This window comes from Aethalodelphis obliquidens, unplaced genomic scaffold (assembly GCF_003676395.1).
Source record: "Aethalodelphis obliquidens isolate GAN/ISIS:26980383/991018 unplaced genomic scaffold, ASM367639v1 scaffold82, whole genome shotgun sequence".
Taxonomy (NCBI): Eukaryota; Metazoa; Chordata; class Mammalia; order Artiodactyla; family Delphinidae; genus Aethalodelphis; species Aethalodelphis obliquidens.
In genome coordinates this window covers 385060-406098 of record NW_020838026.1, presented here as the reverse complement: position 1 = coordinate 406098, position 21039 = coordinate 385060, and the positions used below count along the sequence as shown (strand labels likewise).

The following is a 21039-nucleotide window of genomic DNA, read 5'->3' as shown; positions in this document are numbered from 1 at the left end:
AACGAAGAGTAGCCCCCGCTTGACACAACTAGAGAAAGCCAGCGTGCAGCAATGAAGACCCAACACAGCCCCACCCCCACCCCCCAAAAAAGTCACTTTAGTTTATCAAAAGTAAGATAGGGGACTTCCCTGGTGGCGCAGTGGTTAAGAATACACCTGCCAATGCAGGGGACACAGGCTCGAGCCCTGGTCTGGGAAGAGCCCACATGCTGTGGAACAACAAAGCCTGTGTGCCACAACTACTGAGCCTGCGCTCTAGAGCCCGCGAGCCACAACTACTGAAGCCCATGCACCTAGAGCCGATGCTTTGCAACAGGAGAAGCCACCGCAAAGAGAAGCCCGCGCACCGCAACGAAGAGTAGCCCCCACTCACTGCCAACTAGAGAAAGCCCGCATGCAGCAACGAAGACCCAATGCAGCCAAAAATAAATAAATAAATACATTTATTAAAAAAACAACAAACAGTAAGATGGGAACATGGTTGCTATACATCTGGCAAATTTTTATACTTTGGAAGCATCGTTAAATCAGTACAACTCAATAGTGTTCGCAAGTGTCTGTGCAAGAGTGAATCTGTAACTTGCTCAGACTGGAATTAAACCAGACATTTTTCCAGATTAAATTTCTTTACATATTTTAGGGAATCTGTTTATACATAGAGTTATTGCTCTGAATTTGAGTAAAACATACTAATATCTAGTCATTTAAACGTAATCTTCCAGGCTGCAATGATAAGTAATGATCCTCATGGCACTTCACATGTGCTTCAGCATCCATCTCACAATATTACGATTTTACGTACACACATACCTGCCTCTCCCACTGCTCCTTAAGAGATGGAACTATGTTTTGTCACAGTCTGTACCTGCAATGCCTTGCACAGATTGGGAGGGACCACAAACATGTTTATCGAATAAACTAATAAATCTCATTATATCACTTATCCTCTGCAAATGTTCCCTCTTTTTTCTTTTGAAGTCACTTCTCTAAACATAATTTCTATAAACCTGACAACAGCCCTTTGTGAAAGACAGGGAAGGTGTTAGGATCAGAAGTGACAAGCAGGCAGGGAGTTCTGCTGACTCCCATGTCTTGGGTCATGCAGCTCTTTAGTAGCAGTGTTGGGATAAGAATTCAGATTGCCTCTCATTTCTAATGTAGTTTTTCCCCTACTGCATTACACTATGTCGTAGTATAAGTGAAGGAAAAGCCCAGAAAAGTAAAGTGACTTTCTCAAGACCATACAGTTAGACTGAAACAGAATCTGAGAGTAGCTCCAGGTCTACCTACTACCTAGCCCAGGTGTGTTTCTTCCCTCCCGAATCACACTGACACTTTACCATCCCAGATTATTCTGGCTTCCATAAGTCACTGAAAGAGAACAGGCATCATTTGTGTTCAGAATCCCGTGCTGGGATCCACGGGAGAGAGCACCCTATAACCACTCCACACAATGTGTATGACCCATTAAAGAACAGTTCATACTGCTGGTGAAGAGAAATTACCTAAATTCTGAACTTTTTCAATGGAAGCTTGGGCTCACAGTTCCCTACCACGTATTAAAAATGGATTCTGGGATGGCTTAATCAGAGTCAAGATGCCAGGTGGAAAAAGTAATAAGGAATAAAAAATAGACACAAGGGTGAGTACCATAGTACCGTTTATCTTTTCCCCTCTTCCGTGATGACTCTTCTCCAAACACAAATTTAATTTCTACTGCACCTTTCCTAGTAACTGGTCCTTTCTGGCCAGCAAGCCCAAGTGTTCAGAACAATGGACTTCACTAAGGAAATAAAATATTTGCTAACATTCTCTTAAGTGTGACAGAAATACTGGGTTTCAGTACACAACAAGGGAAATGTAGCTTATTCTTTATCTTAAAATGAAATATAGTATAGTGCAAAGACATCGATTAAAAATATAAAATAAAAATTATTCTACTTTTAAGGGAAAAAAAGTTCCAATTCTTGAGGGTGAATTAGTCAGAAAAAAATTCCAAGGTTTTGAGGCTCTACTTACAGTTGTCTGAAATCCAATAGTTATTACTCATCTGATAGGGATAAAATCTGACATACCCCTATATCCAGCTGTTTCACCACTGTTGTCTATATTGATCACCTCTGAGCCTCCAGAAGGGTTAAATGTCTGCCTCTGATAGGAAAAAGCTTAAAAATAAATTTTAAAAAAGCCCAGTCAGTACAGGAAAAACTTGTTATACCTTTAAGTAATATAAGCATGGCATATTCCACGTTTAAGTTACTACACATCATTACTGAAATGAATTTCAATTTCTTTGATGAAGAAAAAAAGTGCAGTATTAAAACAGGTAATATGGAGATAGAAAAAAACATTCAAATATTCAGCAAGTCCTTTAATTAAAAGGACAATTATTCAATATCTGACAATATACTGACCCATTTCATTACCTGATGAATTTTTCAGTGAAGCGTCATGGTGGCTCTCTATTCCTGAAACTGCAGGAGCTAAAAGTAAGCAAGTAGATAAGAGAGAAAAGTCTTAGTATCAAAAACCATACATAAATATTTACAGAGGAATCAAAACCCAGATAATTAGGCCTGAAGACAAGACAGAGTCTAAATGCTGACAGTTCAGTGTTCTCCTTGGCTGTGCATTAAACTGGTCATCAGACCCAATACAGCCAATACCAACGACACGAAGGAATAGTGACAGCGGCCAACCACCTCAGCCTGAGGTCGAGAATACGTTAACTGCTTAGTAAGGCTCGTCTAAGAAGTCATTCGACAGTAAAACCTACTGAAAGGGTCTCTGAGGGTCCCAGTCTATCACAGCACATCTATTATTTCTGCCACCACAGCTTCTGGACCAGCAGGAGCCAGACCCGGCCTCATGGTGCTCGGCACACTCACTGTTCACCAGAAGTTCCAGGACGCTCTCTGACGCAGCTGTAGCAGAGAACTCCAGGCAGTGCGCAAAACTGGACAGTGCCTTGCTGCGCACAGTCGGAGCCTTGTCTACACAGCGGGCAAACATGATTTCCTGCACCAAGAACTTATGCTTCAGGAACTTCTGATGCTCTGGGGGCAGCGTGCCGTCCACCTCTCGTTCAGGCAGTTCCAGCAGAGCCAAGACAACATCAAGAGTGAACACCCGGTACGGAATCTGGTAAAGCAAAATCGCACGCATCTCCGTCAGAGATAAAGAAAACTAATCTTCAGAAACAGATCTTCAGATCTAGCCGTCACTAGAAGGTTGCAGAGCCAGGAGCCACAATTTCACGCAGATGTAGCTCCTACCTTGGCATTTCGTGAATATCCATAAAGCCAGGCCACGAAAGAAGCATATTCCGCACAAGGAAGCTTGCTGAGCAGCTGCACCAGGGACTGAGCTGCACTGGTCCGGTACTCGGATTTATCGACCACCTGAAACACAGACCCTGAGAAGCTGCCCAGCCAGTACCCAAAGCAGGACGACGGAGACGCATGTAGTAGTGCGATCGGACGATCGCTGAGTGAGCCTGGCTCGGCGACAGTGCCGAGCGTTTACATGTTACAGAAATGACTAACCAGTTCTAGGTCTCAGACCCCTTGGGAAACTAGCCTATAAGAAACCTGTACGCCCACTCCTCAGAGCCTAATTTCAAAGAGTTTACGGACCCCTAGGGTCCATAGAGTTCAGGTAAAGAATCATCTGTCCAAACTGTTATAAAAATTTATGAGACAATAGTAGAAATGTAAACACTGACCGGATACTGGACAATACTAAGGAATTACTGTGAATTTTTTAGGTGTGTTAATATTTTGTGGTTATGTTTTTAACGAGTTCTTATCCTTTAGAGAGACATGAAATATTTATGTCTGAAAGGATATGATGAAATCTGCTTCAAAAGAAAAATCCAGCGTGCGTATGTGCTGGGGGAGTTACAGCTTATACAAAATCACTGAAGACAGTGTTCATCACACTATTCTATTTCTATTTCTATTTGAAATTTTCCAAAATAAAAAGTTGTTTTCCCCCGAAAACCACACTAGAGGGGAACACCTAGTGAATATACTAAATAAAACAACGTTTAGTAATGATGTAGACTCATTTCCAAGAACACACATGCATGTTTACCTTCATGTGTATTTATACACCCTCATTAAAGCAAACAGTACCTTGACACAGATGTGCTGGAGTAAGACACGAAGGACTGGAAACATACTTTCTTTTAGTTCATCCACAAGTGAGCTATAAAAGGAAAGAAACACAGCCACGGTTTGTAATACACCTATAATGACAACAAAGTAGCAATTTTCCTTGAATCTGTTCTCAAAAATAGAGAAATTTCTACCTTTTCAAAATCCTAACTATTAAAAACAATCTACCCCTATACTGCAAGCATTGTGAGTGCATGGATTGTAAAGACAAAGTGTCACAACAGAACACCAGTCACCACGCCCCAGGTGCTCTCCGAGCTGCTGTGAGCAGCCAGCCAGTCAGGGAGGGGCAGGGGTGCAGTCCTCACAGGGCCCTTGGACTGCCCAGGACGTTTCATATTAAGGCTGAAATATATCCTTTTGAGGTAGAGGATAGACTGAGACACAGTACCACCTAGTGGTAGCTCAGTGAAATGCATTTCTAACAGTACCTCTCCAAGCTGTAACCCCAAAAGAAACTATTATAATGCCCAGATTGGACCCATTTTCAGTGTTAAGTTTCCTTGCACCATTATAGGAATATTACTGCAATTTGTGACATCATTAACTCATGGAAGAACTAAAATGAGTGTTTCTACTTAAAACATCTTAGTTATTTAATGTTTAAAAGTCCTTAACGAGACACTCGCTCAAGGATCAGACAGCAGCCTGCACCTGGACTGAAGCATCCACACCCCACGTCTGCACCCACAGCACGCACCGCGGCTGCTTCCAGGTATGTACACACTCTCACATACACATCTTCCCCTTCTTCCCACCACCTCCATGCTGCTGCCGAGTAGCCAGTTAACAGAAGAAAAGAAAAGCCGAGGACACGGCAAACATGTCTTCCCCAGTAAAGCCCAGACACAGGACTTCACAAGTGAAACTAAGTGACTCTTGAGGGGAGAATTAGTCTATCAATTATTGCTAAAGAAGTTAAAAAAAAAAAAAAGTGGCAAGGAACGAAAAGATGGAGACTAAGAGGAGAGAGAAAAAGAAAAGGTGGAGGCAGACTTGGAGCGGCTAACACTAAGGCCGCTGTCAGAACTCAGAGCTGACTTCACAGGCTGGTCCACAAACTTCAGACCCCTCATCCCCGCAACAACACCCCAGACCACACAAACCAGATGAGCTACCAAGTGCTTTATTTTGAACCCTGAACCACAAACAGCCCAGACGTTTCTTAGTTTCTAGAGGTGTCAGAAATCCTGGTTAGTACAGGGCCCAGAAGACTGAGGGAGAGGGACAGAGGGTAAAGATCCGAGCTGTGTGTGTTTCACCTGACAAACTGGACTGCCTGGTTTTTACCACTGATGGCTGGAGAAGTGATGGCAAGGGGGGCGTGATGGGAGCCTTTGCCCACTTCTAACATTAATATTACATAGAGCATTCGATGGAAAACACATCTGATAACCTGGAAGAGAAAAGAAAATTCAGTTTAAGGCATGACAGAGAATCCCAGGGCCTTGGAGACCGTGATGCAGACCACAGTGAACCACTTCAAGGACCTGAAGTTAAATGAGGCTGACACAGGTTTTGCTTCAACACTAAGGATGCACTTCCTGGACGATGACCAGGTATCAATAGGTGCACAACGCAGCAGTGTGAAAGTGCTGCGTACAGATAATGATAGGAACTCCAGCTGGCTTCTCTGCTCGGCCTCTCGCACTCCAGCCCAGAAGTTAGGGACTATAGAGAATTAGCTGTAACTTACGAAGGGCAAAGGATGCTACTGATTAGCCCTTACAGAAAAGAGGAAAGTGATGATTCTTTACACCTGTATTACACCTGAAGCTTACAGAGCACCTTCCAATATACCATCACACATCACTTACTCAGCTACTTAATTCATTCATCCAGTAGATAAAACAATTTACTGGAAACCAAATATGTGACAGGTATTGCATTAAGCACGTCCACGTGTTACTAGATCTGACCACACTTTCTCTGAAACCTCTCAACTCCACGAGGTCAGCAAGGCTTTTCCATTTTGTTAATACTTTTACTATAATCTCTACTTTATACATAATAAAAGACTCCCAAGGTGAGTTGTCCAAAGTCAAGTAATTAAAGGTCAGGCCACAGCCAATGTCGCCCAGCATCAGGGCAGCACTTTCACAATGAAGAACACCATGTCCTTAGAGACACTGTTGCCTGAAAGGATAATTTCCCAACCTCCTTATCTCCTAAAATGTTAAAAAGGGCTCAGGAATTATGTTTTACTGTGAATGCTATCACATCCATATTTCAAACAGAGAAGTGACAATGACATAATAACGAAATATGGGGCGTTTTCTAAACAGCAGGCATTGTACAGAGGCATTCTTCCCTGTAATCCTCCTCAGAAATCCACGAGGAAGGGAAGCCTTTCACCCTCTTTGTCCAGATGAGGAAACCGAGGCCTCACAGGAGGACATAGAGGCAGTGAGGGGTGAGGCCCAAGTCTGGACAAAATGCAGAGCCCTGAGTGCCCAGGGCCTTCTCATTCACACATCGTTGCCCCTGGAAACTTGGTGTATCGCAGCCACCAAAAGCACAGGACCTTGGTCCGTCACGTTTTTTGCAAACTCCTGTTTCATTAACAACATCCAGGTTTAGTAACACCCTACTGCTTAAAAAGCCGTTAACTCCAGTGTCCAGAGCTGCAGGGCTTCGAAGGTCACTGGGAGCAAATCCATATATGAATGCTAACCAGAAGTGTGTTTGCACAATCATCCACTAAAACACAAACACTAACAGAAATACAGGGGCACACGGGAACTGCTGAGGGAAACTGGGAAGTCTGTGACTGTCTAACTCTTCTTCTCAGAAGAGTTTGGTAAATACTTCTGTAAAAGTAATGCTCAGGGGGCTTCCCTGGTGGCGCAGTGGTTAAGAATCCAGCTGCCAATGCAGGGAACATGGGTTCGAGCCCTGGTCCAGGAAGATCCCACATGCCACGGAGCAACTAAGCCCGTGAGCCACAACTACTGAGACTGCACTTTAGAGCTCGCGAGCCACAACTACCGAAGCCCGTGCACCTAGAGCCCGTGCTCCACAACAAGAGAAGCCACACCATGAGAAGCCCGTGCACCACAACGAACAGTAGCCCCTGCTCACCGCAACTAGAGAAAGCCCGCGTGCAGCAACAGACCCAACACAACCAAAAATAATAAATAAAACAAATTTATTTAAAAAAAAAATAAGTAATGCTCAGTAGCTTATCTTTTCCTCTACCCAAGTCACACTGGAACCATTCTTTATGCCTTAACCCAACAAGAACTTCCTGTGGCCACCAGGTACTTGGATATAAGCCTGGAATGAACAGTGGGCACCACGTAGTGATGGGGATGATTTTCATTATACAAACGTCCTCAAGTCATGACAATGACCTAGTGAGTTCACACGGCATCACATCAAAAGCTTCCAGCATCCCACGACCCGCATGCTTTCACTTCAACCAGTAACTCAGTGGTGTCCTGTCTCCCTTACCTTATCTCCTTCTCTGTGAATTGGGGAGCACAGCAAATACAATCCATGATAGGCCAGTTCTGGTATGTATTTTGCTTGGTTAAGGTTTCTAAAAAAAAAAAAAAAAGCAAAAGATTAGTTAATGGATGTGATTTCACTTGGAATAGCTCCTAACCCTATAAGCTATATCTAAATGAATAAATTCTACCTGTGTGCCAATTAGGGTAAAATGGCATTAAGGCTTCTGATGGAGCAAAACTCATTGTACCATAATTAAATGTTAGCACTGGAAGATTTAATGGCTCACCTGGCTTGTGTAACATGAAATTCGTGAACTGGTTCAAAATTAGTCAATGCAACGAAGACCTGGAAAACAGAGACCAAGAAAAGGCCTGGTTTTTCCCACTCTTTAAGTATTAGCCCGTGTCCTCGCTCTTTGAACTTGCCCAAGGTTCCTGGAATTCTCACTTACCTCTACACAATTCTGTATACATTGTGGCTTTTCTTTCAGGGAAAACTTGAGCAGAAGCCTTAAAAAATTCTTCAAGACGTGAAAGATGGCATTTCGAATTTGACAAAGGTCTCGGGAAGAAAAAAAAATATTCTCTTCATCCTCTTGTTCTTCAATCACTTCATCCATCTAGATTATGAAGAAATGTACAGCTGACTGTGTAGTACTGCCTAACAGTTTGTCCCGACTGGTTTCAATGTACCCAGTCAAGGGTAGTGAAACTCCAGGTGGGCGCTGGGTCGCTGACCAGGTGCCTCGACTGCTTGGGGTCTCCACAGCCGCAGCTGCTAGCCACTGGACCAGATGGAAGCTACCACAGTTTCTAGTTCTATACTTACACGTCAGTGAGATTTCTTGGGTTTCTTAGAAGTTCTGGTGTCAATGAACCTCTACCACCCTACCTAGTCACATAAAAATTAGGAATTAATGTTATTCTATTATGTTCTATGGACGAGAGTCCTCAGGATACTTCGACCACCATCTCTAATGACAATAAAATAATGTGGCAAACACACCTGTTGGCCTGTGGTGAGCACATCTGGGAACAAGGCGGGAGAGAGATGATGGGGAGGTTGGGAAGATGGTAAGGGGAACATACGCTCAGCGGTACATGAGGCGACTGCAAGTCCTACGGGAGGGATGGCGGACGGCACGCTAGGGCTTTGGTATAATCGTGACCCCTGAAACCCTACCTTAATATAAATTCTTAAGTAAATCAGATATGCTTCACGACTCCACTCCCTCTTACCTCCATCTCCTCTTTCCTGGGGGGCCTTCCTCTCTTCCTACTCTCCCTTGGGTTGGCCTGAGCATTCTTTGGTTGTTCTTTTTTTCTTTTCGGATTCAAGCTGGATTCCTGAGGCCAACTCTTCTTTAGAATCTGAATACATTTGTCAAACATCACTGGGTGGAAAACTTGGTTGGCTATACTGCCTATTCAAAAAGAATAAAGAGTAAGCAGGGTAGGTTTAATTGTCTTGAAATACGTCTGTAACAACAATGAAAAATTAAAAAGCAAAACCAGACTTTTCCTTAACTTTGAATAACAGTGAACCTTTAGCAAAAAAGTTCCATTCAACTTCAGCCCTAGGCAGTGAGCAACAGGCCTCATCATAAATAAACAATGAGATTTCCGTAGCTGGCTGTAACGGAGTAAGTGGTTTTACACTTTTCCTCCTGCCATAAACAACTATACAACTGGACAGAAATTTACAAAGTGACCATCTAAGACCCAGAGCAAGAGGTAGCCTAGCCACACAATCCCCGAGAAAAGGGAAACCAGTGAGATAAACCCTAAAATTGACCCGATTCTGTGTCTGGAGGCAATGTCTGGACAACAGCAGAAAAATGATGAACCCAAGCACACTCTGATGGACTTACTAACTCAGGAATACAAGGATCAGTGTCAGGAAGGCAGGGTGGCTGGAATGTATGGAGCAGAGCACTGGAAACGAGTAAGCCACGTGGAGACAGTGCTGAGAAGTCTGCACAGGGCTGACCTTAGCTAGGACGCATGGGGCGAACTCCATGATGGTGGGCAAAGAAAACCTCCAAGCAGGTGGGAGATGGACAGTTTTTGGAATGCACACAGGGGAGAGATACGTTGGAGCCCCAGCCAGCCACAGTGACCTGGAACATTCACGACACACTCGGAGAGAAACACACCTTAACAGCAGGGCTAAACTAGCTCCAGAGTAAAGGCTACTTTACATCTGCCCCAACAAAGCTTTCAAACAAGCCTCAAAAGGACCAAATTAATGCACCAATAGCTGCCTATCAAAACATACTTAAACACTACTTAAAGGAAAACAACAAAACCAAGACACTCAAAAACTTCACATTCAAAATGTCCAGCATCCAATAAAAAGGTACTGGGCGGGGCTTCCCTGGTGGCGCAGTGGTTGAGCGTCCGCCTGCCGATGCAGGGGACACGGGTTCGTGCCCCGGTTTGGGAAGATCCCACATGCCACGGAGCGGCTGGGCCCATGAGCCATGGCCGCTGAGCCTGCGCATCCGGAGCCTGTGCTCCGCAACGGGAGAGGCCACAGCAGTGAGAGGCCCGCGTACCAAAAGAAAAAATAAAAAACGTACTGGGCATCCAGAGAGAGGAAAACGTGCCCTGTGGTGAGAAGAGAATCGTCACTAGAAACAGTCCAAGAAATGACAGAGCAAGCAGAGAAGAACCGTAGGGCAGATATTATAAATAAGCTCAAGAATTAAACAGTAGCAAACAAAGCAAGAAATGAAAATATTTTAAAGAATCAAATGGAACTTCTGGATCTGAAAAAGAAAACGTCACTGGGTGATCTCAACAGCTGATGAGATGCTACAGGAACAAAGGCATGTGAACTTTAAGAAACAGAAGCACAGAAACAAAAAGAAATTAATAAAGGCCCTGGGACCCATGGGAGAATATCAAGCAATCTAACATACGAGTAATTGGAATCCCATAAAAAAGAGAGGGAAGAAAATATCTGAAGGAATAATAACTGGAAAATTTCCAAATATGTTAAAAACTACAAATTCACAGACCCAAGAAGCTCAATGAACCAAACTATGATGAACACAAAGGAAATCCCACCAAAGGGTAGATAATCTAATCAAATCAAAACTAATAATCTAATCAAATCAAAACAAACTAATAGAGAAAATCTTCAAGGTAACCACGCCAAAAAAAAAAAAAAAAGACAAAAACACACAGAACAGCAATGATAAAAGTCATGCAGACTTCTCATCAGAAGTGAAGTAAACCAGAAGACAATGAAATAACACCCAAAAAGCACTGAAAGAAAAAAATCTGTCAACCTAGAATTCTATATTCAGCAAAAACATTCTGGAAGATGAAAGATACTTTCATGGAATCAAAATCCAAGACGGTCGATGGCTAACAGATGCACAGCATGAGAAGAGTCAAAGAGAGTTCTTCAGGCCAGAAGAAAATTACGTGAGATGAAATCTTTTAAAAAGAAAAGACATTTATTTTTTCATTTTCTAAAAAAATTATTTAAAAGATAATTCAGAGAAAAATGTTATGAATAAATTGTGTGGTTTACAACACACAGAAATTCAACGTATAACTACAACAGCACAAACAGGAGGGGAGAAAGGAAAGCACACTGTCTTAAGGCTTTACATTATCTATAAGTAGATTATCGGAAGACAGACTATTAAAGTACTTATCGTACACCCAAAGCAAGCACTTAAAACATACACACACAAATAAGTATAGTTAATAGGCCAAAAGGGGAGATAACATGGAATACTAAAAAAATACCCAATCGAAAAAGGGCAGGAAGAGGGGAAAATGGAACAAAAAACAGATGGAACAAACAGAAAATAAATACCAAGAGGGCAGAAACCCAACCATATTGATAATCAATTATCTAAATTGTCTAAATGTCCCATAAAAAGGCAAAGATTGTTGAGAGGATGAAACCCAGTGATGGGCAGTCTACAACACTGTTTAATTACAAACGTGCAGACATGTCACATGTAAATCATGAGAAAGGGTGTGCCAACCTAGGACAAGTCACATGATAACGAGAAAGGCCATTTTAAGATCAAAGTAGATTTCAGCACGATGAACACAACCAGACAAAGAGGGACATAACACCAAAGGGGACACACGCAATCACAAATATGTTTGTAACCAGCAGACTTTCAAAATACCTGCCTTTAAAATTGGCAGACTTGAAAGGAGAAACAGGTAAGTTAAAACTATACTTGGAGATTTCAATGCTCTTCTCAGTAACTGAGAGAACAAATAAACAGACTATCAGAAAGGATACAGAAGACCTGAACAACCGCAGCAACCTACTCAACTTTGACAGAAAAGAGGTCCCCCAAAGGCAGAATGCACATTCCGTTCAAGGGCAAACACAAGATTCACCAAGTCAGACCTTGTGCCGAGCCATTTAAAACAAAAACAAAAAGTCAGCAATTTAAAAGTACTGTAGTCATATAAAGTATGTGCTCTGATCTCAACATAAATAAAATAGAAAGCAATTACAACATTTCAGGAAATTCCTCAAATATTTGGAAATTAAACACACTACTAAATACCTCAGAGGTGTAAAAAGAAATCACAAGAAAAATCAGAAAACTGCTTTGGCCTGAATGGTAATGAACAGATTATCAAAATCTGTGGGATGCAGATAGAGCAGTATATATAGAAGGAAATTTACAATATTACGTATATTAGAAACAAAGAAAAGTGAGAATAAAGATCTTAAGAAGTTAGAATAAGAACAAATTAAACCCTAAATAAGAAGGCAATAAGAGATAAGACCAAAATCACTGAAATAGAAAAGGAACAATAGAGTATAATCAATAACAGCAAAAATGGGTTCTTTGAAATGATCAAATCAATCAATAAATCTCTATCTAAACTGATGAAGGAAAAGAAGAAATGCAGATTACCAACATCACGACTAAAAGAGGACATATCACTACAGATTCTACAAACAAAACACTTCTTTCAATGAAAACTCCAGGCCCAGATGGCTTCTCTAGTGAATTCCACCAAAAATGTGAGTAAGAAAAACAACCAGTTCTTCACAAACTTCCAAAATACAGAGTAGGCAAGAACACTACCCAACTCATTCCATGAGACTGGTATTGCCCTGAAACCCAAACCAGATGAAGGCATCAAAAAAAAAAAAAAAAAAATCCCTTATCAATACAGATGCAAAAATATTCAATAAAATATTATCTAACTGAATCTGGCAACAGATTAAACACTATGACCAAGGTCATGCAAAACTGGCTTAACATATGAAAAAATCAATGAATATATCACTAGAATGAAGAACAAAAACCACATGATCACCTTACAGATGCACAAAAGCAAATGACAAAATCTAATACCCATTCATAGTAAAACACTCAACAAACTAGGAATAATAACCTGATAAAGGCCATCCTCAAAACACCCCCGGGGGCATCATACTTAAGGGCAAAAGACTGAAAGCTTTCCTCCTGAGATCGGGAAGAAGATGCCCAACTCCCCACTCCTATTCAACAGTGGACTGGAGCTGTTAGCCAGGGCAACGAGGCAAGAAAAAGAAATAAAAAGCACCCAGACAGGAAAGGAATAAGGAAAATTATGTCTGTTCACAGATGACATGATCTTATATATAGAAAATCCTATTGGAACCAGTAAATGAGTTCCGCCAAGTTTCAGGGTGCAAGATCAATTATCAAAAATCATAGCCAAGGGACTTCCCTGGTGGTCCAGTGAGTAAGATGCCATGCTCCCAATGCAGGGGGCCGGGGTTGGGTGGGGGAGGGATGGATTGGGAGTTTGGGGTTAGGAAATGCAAACTGTTATATACAGGATGGATAAACAATGAGGTCCTAGTGTACAGCACAGGGAACTATATTCAATATCCTGTGATAAACCATAATGGAAAAGAAAATAAAAAAGAACAGGTGTGTGTGTGTGTATATGTATATATATAAGACTAAATATAACATAAAATTGGAAATCAACTATACTTCAATAAAAAAGATAAACTGTACTTCTATACACCACCAGTAAACAATTGGATTAAATTTAAAAATTAAATTAAGAAAACAAGTTCATCTACTATAGCGCAGAAAAGAATAAAATACTTAGGAATATATTTAACCAAGGACGTGCAAGAGTTTTGTACCCTGAAAACTACAAAACAGGGGCTTCCCTGGTGGCGCAGTGGTTGAGAGTCCGCCTGCCAATGCAGGGGACGCGGGTTCGTGCCCCGGTCTGGGAAGATCCCACATGCCACAGAGCCGCTGGGCCTGTGAGCCATGGCCGCTGAGCCTGCATGTCCGGAGCCTGTGCCCCGCATCGGGAGAGGCCACAACAATGAGAGGCACGCGTACCGCAAAACAAACAAACAAACAAAAAACTACAAAACATCATCAAAACCAATGAAAGCCCTAAATATATGGAAAGACGTCCATGTTCACGGATTGGAAGACTGAACACTGCTAAGACAGCAACACTCCCCACACTGATCTACAGAGTCAATGCAACCCGTCAAAACCCCAGCTTTTTGGAAAGAAGTTGATGCACAAATCCTAAAATTCATATGGAAATGCAAGGGATCTTGAAAAAGAACAAACCATGATCAAATATTAAGTATCAACAGCACCCCAACCATAATCCAGAAACATTTAAACACAGAAGGTAACTGGCAGAAGTACGACTTGCTGGAAAGCTGCAAGTGGCCCTACGAGTAACAGCCAGCCCTCAGCTCTGGGCTGAATCTCAACCTTAATCGGAAGGCGCTGCGCCCAGCAAGGAAAAGAAGAGTGAAACTGGGTTTCCAAGGCCACCACTTTGCTAAGAGCCCAGTTACACCTGAGATATCGCTTAGTAAGTGAGTTCTTTGGGAGCTTATTATTTCAAGTCATGATGGGAGCATTAACAGTAAAACAAATCAGTGTTCCAGGCTTTACATATCTCTTCACTAATTCCCAAGTCATATGGAATAGGCCTTTAACATCTACTATGAACGCGCTGACATGAGCAACGTCGAGCTGCAAGGCGGCTGACCCTGATTCTCTTCCACGTGAACTCAAGGTCCCAAGCTGCAGCTCCCTCTGCACCCCACCCTCTCCTGCCCTGGGCTGGGGTGAGTGGGGAGGAGGGACTCCTTCATGGCTCCCACCCGAAGGAAGCGGGGGAGCATCACAGAGACACCCCTCCCCCGTGCTTCCTTCCTCAGCCTTACTAACTGTGCTCTCTGGCCTATTGGATGAGAACAGTCCCAACTACTGTCCACACCCACGCGGGGGAGACAACAGTTCCCTCTCCCCCGCCCCCAGCACTTTTCTCAGCCTGTACAGGGTGTCAGAAGGCAGGGCAGTATCGGAATGGTATGCTGGGTGGGGTGGGTCAGAGTGGAGCTCTGAAACACCCCCTCCAGCCTTACCCCTCTCAGACTGCTTGTATTAGGTTACAAACCCAGCATAACAACATCAGAAAACACATTTACAGTTAAACAGGAGAGCTTTCTGGAACACCTGTAACATGCCACGTGCTTCACAGATTCCCTCTCACCTAGCCTCCCAGTGAGGAAACAAAGTACAAGTACAAAACAATGTAGATAAATTAAAAACTAAAAGCCCTGTCCTATCACACCAAACACACATACTGTACCTGGTACTTCCAGCAGCAGAAAATAAAGCCCAGCGGCATGAAGGCCAAATTCCCGCTGCTGGGCACTGACGTTTTTCTTAAGGACCGTCTGAACGAAGTGATGGAACAAGGCCATCAGCGCGTTGTGGGAAATGCTGTTCTCCATGAAGAAGGTCCAAATGCTCTGGGGGAGGGGCGAACCATAAGAGCCAATAATTAGAGAAATGGGAAAATCTCCTATTATCTGATTTTTCTGAGTACTTTTAGTGCCCTATAAAAAAGGGAACAGACCATTCTGGCTCCTAATTGTAAATGTTTGTCATTTCACAGGGACTAAAACAAAATTTAAAAGTGTATTATTCAAAATTACAAGGCGAATTCCCTGGCAGTCCAGGTGTGACGACTCCACGCTTTCACTGCTGAGTGCCTGGGTTCGATCCCTGGTTGGGGAACTAAGATCCCACAAGCTGCATGGTGTGACCAAAACAAAACAAAAAAATTACAAAGATAAATAACTATACAAGAAACTTAATTAACCTTTCAAAATAACTTTGGGTAAGTTTGAAGCACATATATTTCTGAAATTACTATACCTAAAAGCTACACCAAGACTATGGGGGCACCCTATATCAGTAATTATGCAAACAAGTTACTCTCCACGTATGTCAAATGTACCCCAATTCATTTATCACTCAAATTACTAACTGAAGAAATCAGAGCAACTTATTTAAATTGAAATGTTCTATGGGCAATGGAAGCAGGAGAGGAAATACCGTGAAGTGTCTCCCTCAAGAGATTTCAGAAATAGCCTAGGTAAGACAGGAAATAAACCCTAGAGCATAAACCACAATCTTATTAATTTTATCACTGTTCTATGCTTTCTCCTATTAAACATGTGAACAGGAAATAGGTTATTTGTATAAACCAAACATAGCAGGAACTAAATATGGTTTATTCTGGGCTACTTTAAAAAAACATAAGCTCACAAAAGTTCAAGAAATCAGACCTCGTATATACTGCTTCCCTGAAAAGACAGGGAAAACTCTCCTCTTTCCTTCACCACGAAGCTTCTGGAAGAAATGAGTTACATCCTCATCCCTAAGGCCATCTCAGCTCCACTCCACTCACCTGTAACTGTGACCCTGGGGGACCCAATCACCTCTGCAGCATTTCATACCTGATAAAAGCTAAGTTCACAAAACTCTATTAACTCCATCTGAAAAAAAGGCCCTAGTTGTTAGCCCTCCTCCCCAATTTCCACAACCGTAACTCCAGACCATGCCGTAACACACATTTAAAAAAACAGATGAGCAAAACACAGTTGAACAGTTGGCTGTTGAACAACACAGGGCAAGTCCAAAGTCCTTGTGGAATTCATAGCCGGCCCTCTACAGACACAGTTCCTCCATATCCATGGTTCTGCATCCACAGACTCAAACAACTGGAATCGTGGAGTCCTGTAGTTACTACTGAAAAACTCTGCAGGTAAGTGGGCCTGTGCAGTTCAAACCCGTGTTGTTCAAGGGTCAGCTGTACTGTCCCCAGGGACCTCCCTGCGTGTAGCAATTCCCACTTCAGTCCATCTTCGGTCAAGAACATCCGTCTGAAACAGATCTCTTCAAGTCCCTTAGTCTACTGCTCACTAGAACCTCTTCCTCCGAGAGCTGGATGTGAGAATGAGTGGGTTAATCTATGTATGATGCTTAGACCTGAACCTTGTATACCACAAACACCTCACCCTCGAACCCCACTGTGGTCCCCACTTACAGCTCAGTCCTGTGTGCCCCGCCCTGCCCCCATCCCCTCGGCACCCGTTGCACATCCGCACTGTGATGATCCCTCCGTAGGCTACCCTAGGACTCGCATTACTGCAGTCAACATTCTATCCATTTGTGAAGACTTGCCTCCAGCTAGCTACTTTCTTTCTGGGACCCACCCAATCTCACCACGCTCCCTTTTCTATGCCCCTATGAGATGGCATCTAACCTGTCCTAGAGCAGTTTTTACAATGCAGACTCTGGTGGCCTGGTGCTTCTCCATGCCTGCGGATGTGGTCGCTGGACATGCCTAGCCAGTGCAACGCAAGTGGGCCCCCCAAGAGCCAGTGCTTAATTCTCCCCTCTCCCCCAGGTAGGGGGAGGCTCTTTACCTTAACCATCATGTTACCTGCTGAGGTACTTCATGCAGTACTCAGCATTACGCTTAATGAATGTTTAACAGGATGATTTAATTTTTGAACAGCTACATGAAACCTCTAACTGAAATATTTTTGGTAATTTAGATCTTTCAGAGATGTTAATATCTAAGTATTCTTTGTTCTGCTTTAGAGTCCCTCAGTTTTTGAAAAGCAGTTAATGATCTAAACAGTAATAGGTAGAACTCAGTATTTAAAGGAACTTTTTTCCATTTTTAATTCAACTCATCCCTTTTCAGTTTTATATCCAGCTTTCCTAAAATTAAGGCATGCCCGAATTGTTATTGCATTGTCCTTGGCCAACTTTTCCTATTTGGTTTATCTGCTTTCCCTCCTTGCCTTGGCCTTTATTCTTTTCCTTTAATTTGCTGTTGTAAACAGTGGTCATGACTTGAAAAAGAATCACAGATTAATACCTTGAACCTCTGGAAGGAAAGCTATGAGGCTACCCCAATAAATGAACCACATTCTTTATGCCACTCTTTATCATACTCCTTCTGAACTATACACTAAAAAGACTAAGCTTTAGATGATAATAGGGCCTTTTATCTTCCACTTCTGACAACTAAATGGCTAGCTTGATTTTTTTTTTTTTTTTTTACCTCTGTAGGTCCATGCTCCCCAGCAGCAAAAGTTAAAAGACTGTCATAGAGATTTGTGAATGCGCTCAGTCCGGTCTGCACGATCTCTGCTTCTATGGTGGGATCCAGAGGCTCAGTTTCCGTGAATTCCAGTTCCCATACTGTGCCCACCCATTCTAGTGGGAAAATGCAATGAAGTCAACAAATGTTCTATAATAAGAAAGACCAATAAGCTTTAGAGGCTGAGTACATTCATGAAGAGAAAAGTTTACTAGTCACAACTCACATTTAACTATACCATACAGGTGAGGCAGAATTAGAAGGAAGCAGAAGAGGTTAGAACATCTTTTTTTAATCATTAACTGACAGCTGGCTATTAGGTTGGTCATCATCTAAAAATATCAAGAAGGAAAACACTTTTCAGATGTAACAGTTTGGGGGATGATCCAGCCTTCCCGTATGTTCAATCTGGAGAAGAGAAGGTTAATAAAAGGTTGCCTTAGCTGTCCCTTTGTGAAAGTCTTACAATCAAGTTAATAAACCCAAATAAAGTGTAGAACACAAAGGGACAGCTGAGGCAAATGACTATTTAACATGCTTTAATTACTCATTCACTCTTCCCTAACTGATCTCCTAACAAATACAATCAGCTTCCTAAAAATGTTCTTGCATCTTTTCTTGCCTTTTTCTCTCATACATTCTCCCACTTATTTTATATGCATATTTTTAAATGCACACCCATATTTCTGACCTCATTTCTGAATCGAAACTACGAAGTCCCAGTGATAAAAGATCTGGAATCAGAAAATCAATATATTCAACAAATGACAGCTATTATCACGTCTACAATGGATAGGTGTTAAAGCCGTAGTAGACAGTACAACAGTAGAGAGCAGATGGAGACTATTCCTGGGGGAGGCAGGGGGCAGAGGTGGGAAGGAAGACGATCCTTCAGCTGCTCCAACACGTGGGGGTTACCAGGGAAAGAGACACCGAGAAGGGCATCCCAGGCAGAGAGGACCCCATAACAAAGCACAAAAGGAAACAAAGTATCACCTGTTTAGAAACCAACACCATCGTAACAGCACTGAGCTCAGCTGTGAAGGGTGAGTTGTTATCAGCACTTACTCAGCAGGTAGTATAATGCGGCCGGTCCCTAGGGGCCTTCCCAGAACAGCCCCTCCCCCCATGCGCTCCGCCTGCCTTTGTCTGCAAAACAACTTGAGTCAAAGGATAAACTTAATGAGAAAACTGAGAAAATGCAGAAAGAGAGAAAAACAGTCAAGCAAAGCAAAATAATAATTAGCCAATAAACAAAGTCAAGGACCTTTAGTTCCTCCTCAAGGACTAGATACTAGTCTGAGCCATGTCCTTTGAGCCGTTTTGCAGACACTGAAACACCCCCCCAACAGGTGGGAGAAGTCAACTGCTGCCCACAAGCGCGGTAGACGGGTTGGAACCAGGCTGATGCTGCTGACCCCTGACTACCTCACCACCAACCAACCAATCAGAAGAATATTCACCAGGTGATCACACACCCTTCAACTCTCCTCCCTCACCCTGTCTTTAAACTCTTCCCCTGAAAGCCTTTGGGGAGTTGGGGTCTTTTAAGCACAAGCTGCCTGGACGCCTTGTCGGTTCCTGCAATGAAGGCTGCACTTTGCTTCACCACAACCGGGGATCAGCAGATTGGCCTTGCCGCGCACGGGCCAAGTGGACCCAAGTTTGTTTTGTTAACAGCAGGTGCAGGTATTAAATCAATCTTCACGAACAGCCGCAAAGTAGATCTTAGAACCCCCATTTGACACAAGCGACCGAGGCCCGCGAGGCTCGGGTGCTCAGCGGCGGACCAAGGCACCGGCCCCAGGTCCGACTCCAGAGCTCAGCTCTGGAAAAAGAGCACCCGCAGGGACAGGTGAAGGCTCTCGCCACAAACAGAGGCTGTGGTAACTCAGGAAGCCGAGGGAACCACTGAAGGGTCAGAGACCCGGCGGGTCACGCTGGCGTTTTCAAGGTGGTCCCGGAAGGGGTGTGGGGCCGGGTCGGGATGGAAGTGCTGGCGCCAGAAGGGCAGGAGGTGCCCCAAGCGCCAAGACGGGCCACAGCGAGGGCGCGGGTTGGACCGCAGCCTCGGGAAGCGGCGGGCGAGGCTGGGACGAGGGGCCGCCGCCACCAGAGGCTGGAAGTGGGGGAGGGGGGCACCTCCTGCCCTTCAGGGAGGATGGGCGCCCGGGGACGCCAGCCGCACCCCTGGGCCTCAAGTTCAGGAAGTCGGCCCGGCCCAACAAACAGACGCGCTGCCGAAGCCTCGGCACCTGCGGGGCTGTCCGCGCAGACCCGGAGGCAAGGCCGAGAAGCAGGAGCACAGAGCGGAAGGAGCCCGCGGAGAAGCGCCAACGCCGCTGCCCGGCGCGACCCCTCCCCAGCACCCCCCGCAGCCCGCAGGCCCCGGCCGCGTCCTCACCTGGACTGAGGTCCAGCGGGCACCAGGGCTGCAGGGCGCTCGCCAGGTCCCGCCAAGCCGCCATGACCGCCGCTCGCCTCAACTTTCAAAGCTCCTCCGGCGCGCGCGCCGAGAAGACCCAGCGGGCTCAGGGGGACACGGGGTTCGCACCAACCAATTACCGCGCCCCGCCGGTCCGTCCGCTGGCCAATCAGCAGGGCCTTCCGCCGCATGCGCAAAGGGTGAGGCGGGCCCAAACCCACCCACGCAGCCGAGGTCGGGGGTTGTTTTCAGCTTTTCCTCAGAACTGGGGGTCAAGAGCTAAATCTAATGTCCCGTTTCCCTAAAAGGGGACACTCTGAAGAGAATCTGAGGCAGTATACTTTTTTGTTGTAATTGTCACCTCTTTCTCCTGTCAAGCGGCATTTCTTGTGCGTGTCAAAGGGCCGCGTTTACCCATCAGACAGCATCGAAGGTGTACACATTCGAGTGTGGGTGGCGGCCTACCGTTTACCAAACTAAATAAAGGAAAAGCAAAACAAGGCATTCTGAATTTTACGGGACATCTGGCCGGAGA

The 21039-nt window shown here is 44.0% G+C and overlaps 1 protein-coding gene across 7 annotated transcripts in view; it reads right to left on the bottom strand.

Annotated features, from left to right (window-relative positions):
* NCAPD3 (non-SMC condensin II complex subunit D3) overlaps positions 1-21020 on the bottom strand; it is a 57867-nt gene extending 36847 nt beyond the window's left edge. Inside the window, exons 1-13 of one of the 7 annotated variants that reach the window (XR_003429978.1) lie at positions 20484-21020; positions 18041-18195; positions 15266-15428; positions 8870-9054; positions 8083-8250; positions 7918-7976; positions 7632-7719; positions 5441-5574; positions 4137-4209; positions 3276-3401; positions 2889-3141; positions 2427-2483; positions 2076-2165 (exon numbers count right to left, since the gene is read on the bottom strand). Coding sequence is in view for 6 of the 7 variants with exons in the window: in XM_027092986.1 (XP_026948787.1) it covers positions 2076-2165; positions 2427-2483; positions 2889-3141; positions 3276-3401; positions 4137-4209; positions 5441-5574; positions 7632-7719; positions 7918-7976; positions 8083-8250; positions 8870-9054; positions 15266-15428; positions 18041-18195; positions 20484-20547 (1615 nt within the window). In the remaining variant the exon portion in view is untranslated. Of the gene's footprint in view, positions 1-2075; positions 2166-2426; positions 2484-2888; positions 3142-3275; positions 3402-4136; positions 4210-5440; positions 5575-7631; positions 7720-7917; positions 7977-8082; positions 8251-8869; positions 9055-15265; positions 15429-18040; positions 18230-20483 lie in introns of all 7 variants that reach the window. The other 6 variants (XM_027092986.1, XM_027092989.1, XM_027092984.1 and 3 more) reach the window with 6 other exon arrangements.
* Between the last annotated feature and the right edge of the window lie 19 nt (positions 21021-21039).